General features: G+C 38.5%; 1 protein-coding gene across 1 annotated transcript in view; it reads right to left on the reverse strand.

Moving 5' to 3' along the window:
* Positions 1-6,558, reverse strand: part of LOC104411276 (prolyl 4-hydroxylase subunit alpha-1) — a gene marked incomplete at its 3' end in the record, with an annotated part of 14,708 nt that extends 8,150 nt beyond the window's left edge. Inside the window, exons 1-4 of the mRNA XM_010021659.1 lie at positions 6,464-6,558; positions 5,490-5,586; positions 3,211-3,362; positions 685-822 (exon numbers count right to left, since the gene is read on the reverse strand). Coding sequence (XP_010019961.1) covers positions 685-822; positions 3,211-3,362; positions 5,490-5,586; positions 6,464-6,551 — 475 coding nt within the window. The remainder of the gene's footprint in view (positions 1-684; positions 823-3,210; positions 3,363-5,489; positions 5,587-6,463) is intronic.
* Positions 6,559-6,959: the final 401 nt, after the last annotated feature.

Below are 6,959 nucleotides of genomic sequence, written 5' to 3' on the forward strand. Positions count from 1 at the left end.
TTTTGTTAAAAGGAATTACATTGTGCAGAAAAACTACTTATCTGCCAGTGCACAACTACTTAAGGAAAATCCTCACCCATACAAAGATTTAATTGCTATCCATTTTTTAATAAAAACTTTTAACACTGTATTATGTTACCATAACTAGAAGAAAGATGCAGACTTAACTAAACAGAAAGTCTCAAGTTCTAGCACAAGCAGAAAATAACCATGTGAGTAGATTAAGGAGAATGACAGGATAAAAGAGTCTCAATTCAGAAAGAAACCTCCATTCTGTGCAGCATGTTTTATCCACAGGTACTTGGACAGTGTGCTGGCATAAGGAAGCCCACCAGGCAGGGAAGCCAAGTGGATGAAGTTTCCAACAGAACCACCACAGCAGCAGCCTGAACAGTATGTCAGAGTGAGTCAGCTCTTCCTGGTTTCTCTTCACCAGCACAGCCTGAAGCAACAAGTTCCTCTCTCTTGACATGTGGCAGAATTAAAACTGACACCTACATCAACCTATGTTCAACAACCCACATGACACTACTTTTCATAAAGTATTAGCTAGCTCAAATGTTTTCCTATTGTTTAACTGCATGGTGTGAACGTACCAAGATGGAACAGAGCCAAATGATTTATCATCAGGACATTTAATAGAGGTTCACAGTGTCTTCTGAAAATAACATCCATGAGTCTTACCTGGAAGATTCCCTCTTGAGAGGGTATCTGTGTCCAAATTATACGTATCTTGAAGCCGCAAGAGAGCTTTTGCTGCACCAGTCTGATCTTCATCATTTGGGAAAAACTGCCGCTGGATAGTCATGTTGGAGATAAAGCCTGGGAAAGACAAGGAAACACTTGGACTTCTTTAAAGGTTCCGAGAATTCTATGAACTCTGTGCATCAAATGACTCCCTATTCCACAGAAAGCTAACATTTTAAGAAGAGCCATTAGCCTGCAGAGCACCAACAAACACCATGTTTCTAAATGACAGGAGTACCCCTTTGGTTTCACAGAGAAACTATTCTTGTCTTAATAGATTTGTTTTTGTATTGTTTGGCATTTGTGGGTTTGTTGGTTTGGTTTTGGTTTTTTTAAAGTTATGTACAGCAAAAAGACCACCTCCACATGGAGAATATTACAGATAATATACTGGATAATACATTGGTAGTTTTTGCAAACATTCCACTCAATCTGCCTTTCAAAAGGCTTTACGTTTAGTAACATGGAATTTACAAATAATTTACAAGAGGAAAAAACAAACAGTGCTAAGAATAGCAGTATAAAGATTAAGGCTGGCCAATAAAAAGACAAAAAACAAACCTGATGTCTAATGCAAACAGCTTTTAACAAGGCTTTAGGCAACTAAGGAGCCACTATGAACCTAATTACTTACTTTCTGTGGACATGGACATTAACATATTTACACAGAAACTTGAGAAACAAACAAGGTTAAAAGATCCATCTTCATGCAACTCTGAAGTCAAGGCACATGCTGAAAAGTTAGCATTTTAAAATATTTGTGTATGTGAAAAGAAAGCAAAAGAATAATCAAAAAGAAAAACTTAGTGGCTTTCTGAAGAACCACCAGGGTGACATTTACAGAAGACAAGCAGGTTCTATAAAGGAAAAAAATATTCTAAGAACTGTTCCCTGGTCATTAGAGTCACATGTTATAAAAGGTTCCTGCTCCCCTCTGGTGATCACACACACACTGCTGCTGTTACTTGAAGGGCCCTCCTGCAGAGCTACTGTATTATCCTTTCTTTGGTGCGAGAACTGATGCTATTTTTCCCTTCTGCTTCAGCACAGTCAAGAGGCTGATGGGCTGTTTGCACTGATGAGGGAAACAGAACTCCAGGAAAGCCAGATGGGCAGCTGAGGAGGGCAGAATCAGCATCCTGGTACAAAGGCAGAACCAGCAGCCAAAAGAGGAACAGCAACAACAAAGCCCACCAGGAGGGCCTCAGATTGAACATACTGACAGCCACTGGCATTTTCAAAAAAGTAACTTTTCTACTCAACAAACTCTTTTGTCCCAAGATCCTGAAGCACAACAAGCTTCACAGTGTTAACTAAGGACAATGCCAATAGGATGTTTGTTAAGTTTATCTAATATCCACCAGCAGAAAACTAAGCAGCATGAACAAAACCAGATAAAGTACAGTATGCAACACTCAGCTGCAAAACCATCCCCAAAATAATTACTGGCCAAATTTGTGATTTTTGCCACACTCTAGTAGTCCTTTTTAAATATTCAGACCTGATAACACTATTTATTAGTTTATGTAAAGGTGTTCCTGCTTTAAAAAAATACTATATCCTTGCACTCCTTTCTTTTACTACCATGCTTTCCCAGTATTTTCCTTTTTCCCGACAATTTTCTTAAAACAGTCCACCCACATCCCATTCGGAAGATGGACTTAAGATGCACTGGTGCAAATTTCTGGCTGGCAAGTGCAGAGCCTTTTCAGGTGGCATACTCCATCCCCCACAGAAGCAAGAGGGAAGCTGAATGTGCTGAATCCTTATTGGAGATTAACCCTGGGTCTTTCTTGAAAGCTACACTTTATCATTTCTTATTAAAAACCTAGACCTGGTATTAGTTGTTGAGAAAGATTGTCATAGGTCATATGTCATTATTCCAGCTTCCTTGCTGCTAAGTGTCTTTCACAGTCAACTTTTTATATCCTACTGCCTACTGAAGACCTTCTATTCTTGCTGAAGTAGAAGTGTTTACTACAGTAATTCAGATCAGTTCCACAAATGTTTGGTCACTGCCAACATTCAGGTTTTGAATCGTCAGACAACTCTGGGCATATTAGCAGGAACAGCCCTTGATCATACCCAAAGACAACCCCAAGTCTTGCACTAGAAGAGTTTGTTGCCTTTTTAACTCTTCAACAGAGTTACCATACTTAAGAGATGAAATTTCCTAAAATACTTGTTTGCAAGAAATGGTAGAATAAATGAAGCAAGCCCTGATCCCTTGCAAAATTTAAAGCACCAAGGGGATTATTCAGCTTAAACATCGCAGTCCTACATTCTTGTAAAGCTCAAATTATAGCACACTGACAACAAAATGGCAGGTCTTCTAAGATTATTTTTTATGAAGACACCTCAAAAGAAGACTTACAAATCTAATTCAAACCATGACATGTGAAAGACATAATCAAGTAAATGCAATTATAATGTGATCCTTGTTCTTATCACAGGCACACTTACCATCTGACATGTCCTTCAGAACCAGGCTCTCCAGCTCACCCCATTCTGTGTTAAGCCGTTTCATCAATTTGAATGCATTTACAGGATGTCCCAAAAACCCCTCTGGGTCTTTTGTAGCAGTATCTGTCAACTGATCCAATTTCTCTGCCCATCTATAGTGAAAATATACGTTCATTAAAGTCTCTTGTAAAAGACTGCCAATACACTGTAAAACTGACTTCAAGCTACTCAACTGTCTTTGCTAATAAAAACCCCAATATAAACTGCAAACTTTTACATTATCTATATATAAAGCTTTCCTAGAAAGAACAAAAGGAGTTGTTTGGGGGTTTTTTTTAAGTCTTCTTCCCCAGCTGCAGCCTAGATCTTGTGTTGTTCTTGCAGTCTTTGTTGGAACATGGCTGAATGAACTCCTTCCTTCAAATACCCAGTGCAGTATGCCAGCAGTTCCATTATGAGCTTTCACGCAGGACTAATCAAAAACAAGCTTTACCTGCATTTTTGATCTTTTATTTTTAAACGCTTGTATCAAATTATTTTACCTTTAGACAAACACTCTTAGATCTGTTATAAGCCCCTTACCTCCCACCACTAAACTGGCTTCCATATAGGAAGCTTATATTAACAAACATGTAGTTGTCACACTCCCAAATAAGGAGCCCAGATCGAATTTCTGGTGCTACAGTTCTGACTCCACTAAGCTCTCTAACACCACCACTGACATAACCCATTCACAACTCCAACACACTGAAACAAGTACACCTTTCAACAACTACTGTTGTTCATCTATCGTTTTAATGGAAACTTCTGGGGAGTCTGCTCCAGTCTCAAGTAAGGAAGCACATCAGTCATGCTATAAGCACCAGCGCTATACTACTACATGTCTGCAAAGCAAGCAAACTTCCCCTCTCTTTAACCTAAACAATGCAGATCTAGAACATGAAGACATGTAGCAACACCCTAAACCCAGGACAAATTAACGTTAAAAAAGCCACACCCCAAAGCAAATACCACACGTCAACACCAATATAAAGCAAAAAGAAAAAACTGTAGCCTGGAGGGAACTCTATAGATGAGCCAGCATTTGGCTTGTTCCAGAATTTAGTATGCCTGAATTCAGTTTGCCTGCTTTACCTGAGACAGGTAAATGTTTACAGCTGTTAAAGGTGCCACTGTCTGCATTCACTCTTCCCACCCTGTCTTTAGCTGTTTTCCTATGCTCCGACCACCCACCTCTGTGTTCTTGCCAGCAGCAACATGAGTAAGGGGTTCCCTCCAAAACAGAGTGCTCAAAGTGCTCCCATGGACCAACTCTAGCTGCTAGCAAGCCAAAGACTGAAGAAAGCCATTTCAACAAATTGTGCATTCACACTGCATGCGGTTAAATCCATCATGTATTTCACACTGCATGACTATCAAACCTAATGAGCAGCTGAAAAATCACTGCAACCATGAGACACAACCACAAGGGCAGGATTTCTTTCACGTAGTTTCTGTTTCATAGAAGTCTCCACCACAAGCCACCCACAAGGTATGAGCCATCCTCTGCATTTCAGTTAATTACAAACTTCCACTCAGTTGAAGTCAACACAAGCTGCCGATATTCTTCAGCCAAAGTACAGAGCCCGACAAATGACCTTAGCATTTTTTTTCCAGGTTCTTCTATCTGTGACATTTTTTTTTAAGTTTTCTGTCCTGACAGTGAGCACTTCTAATATAGTAAAAACACAGCTGCAATGCTTATATGATAAGCTGTATTTACACACTTTTGGATATCAAATTGGCATGCTCCTGTCTTAATTTGTAGCTGTAAAGAATACACCTAAAACATTCCAAACCAGTAGAGCAATTCCAACTCTATATTTTAAGTGATAAAAATAAGTACAGTCTGACAGAAGTATCTTTCTTCCTGGATAGTAGAAAGTGATACACAAATGCTAAAATAAAATTCATGCATCTATATAAAACTATTTGAACATTCTCAAGCACAGATTCATATACGTTTTTGAAAGCTGGGAAACCACCCTCAAGCAAGCAGGTACCCTAAAGTGAATGTATCATACAAAAAGCAGGTTGATTAGATCTCATCATTAGAAAGCTGCACAGAACAAGCCAATGGCTCAGAGATAATAACTTAGGACAAAAACCCAACAAAACGTACAGGTTTAAGCTTTGCCTCAGAAGAGAATTCCAGAAATGCAATCAGCCTTGGGAAGCACTTTTTACATAAAGGTGGATTCGAATTATTAACTACTAGCATTACAAAACAAGCTGCTTACTTTTTGATCTGTTCCAGTTTGCTTTCTTCTGCTTTGATGTAATCTTTCAGTGATACCACCAGATCTTTTTCTGTATTAATTAAGTCTGTCATATGACCTAGAAAACAAATTAGTTTGATTAGACAAGGAGAAACTATAAACCTGGGAATTAGAAGTATTCTTCCTCTCTTCAACCCTTTCTTTCCCATAGTCCTTCTGTATTTGCTTAAATAATCCTGAAGGAGTATCTGAGTAATGCTTCTTGCCTTTTATTTTTTTCTGAAGGAGGAAATCTCATGTTGCACCAAACTTGTTGCCATGGGAATTAATGTAATATCACATATTTATTATTGGAACTAATTTAGGATTCATTTGGAAAAGGAAGTAGATTGCAACCAAGTAATCTTTCATCCAAGCATACATGATGTAGAGCACATAAAGACAAAGCTACAGAAATATACAAAACCATCATGCTTGATATACAGTAATAAGCCAGTGTTTTATTTTTAAAATTACTTTCATGACCTCAGTGGGCCCCCTAACAGACTTTGCTATTAATCAATAATTGCTTCATTTCCTGCAAGCAGGCAGCTGAACTGGTTCATCACGAAGTGATACAGCCCACATCTTCAGCTGTGTCACAAGCCATCACAACCCCAGAGAGACTATGCTGACATACTGGCATCATTATGTACCCTTAACAGCTACTTTGCTTGCTTCTACATACGTGCAACCAAAAATTTTGCTTATAATCAAATACCTATAAGAATACATAATGAATACAAGGACAAGCCTGGGTCACTAGACTAACTGGATTGATTTAACTCAAAACATGTTTCTCCCAAAAGAAAGAAGGTTGTGAGAAATAGTAAGTAGATTTAGTTCTGTACCAGTTAAAGCCTTGAATGCCATTAACACATCATTGCAGAATCAGTTTTGATAGCTGTCAAAAAGTTCTTTTACCAATGCAGCATATACACCAAAGCATGTCTCACCAATGGAAGTGAAGAAGTCCGTATGGGCATAAGAGAAAGGCAGCAGAAGTCCAAGGGCTATGGTATACCACACCTTGTTGAATGCCATAGCTGTTACCTCACCACGTACCTATAAAAGAAACAAAGTAGGTAAAAAAAAAAGAATAAATTAAAAAATATCCCTATTCAACAGAGAAAATAGACAGCTTATTCTTTTGAGGCTGCCACTAGTTCTTGAGGTTGCAGAATCTTAAGAGCTTGAGCAGCTCTCAGAGGACTGATGCCCTTCTGCAGACTTTCTTATACTTTTATGTGGTAAGAAAAGTAAGAATAGCTGGAGACAGGGTCTTCACAAGCACAAGCTTCATCTTTTTGACAATCTAAGACACACTGCAGACAGACCTGCTTCACAAAAAGAACCAAAAAAGCCAAGATCAAACACTGAGAAAATCATAACACCAAGTTAAAAAACATTTTATCAGGTTCATCCACCCCATGAAAAAAAGTTTCCTTTGAT

This window comes from Nestor notabilis, unplaced genomic scaffold (genome assembly GCF_000696875.1).
Source record: "Nestor notabilis isolate BGI_N333 unplaced genomic scaffold, ASM69687v1 scaffold36339, whole genome shotgun sequence".
In the NCBI taxonomy this organism is placed as follows: Eukaryota; Metazoa; Chordata; class Aves; order Psittaciformes; family Psittacidae; genus Nestor; species Nestor notabilis.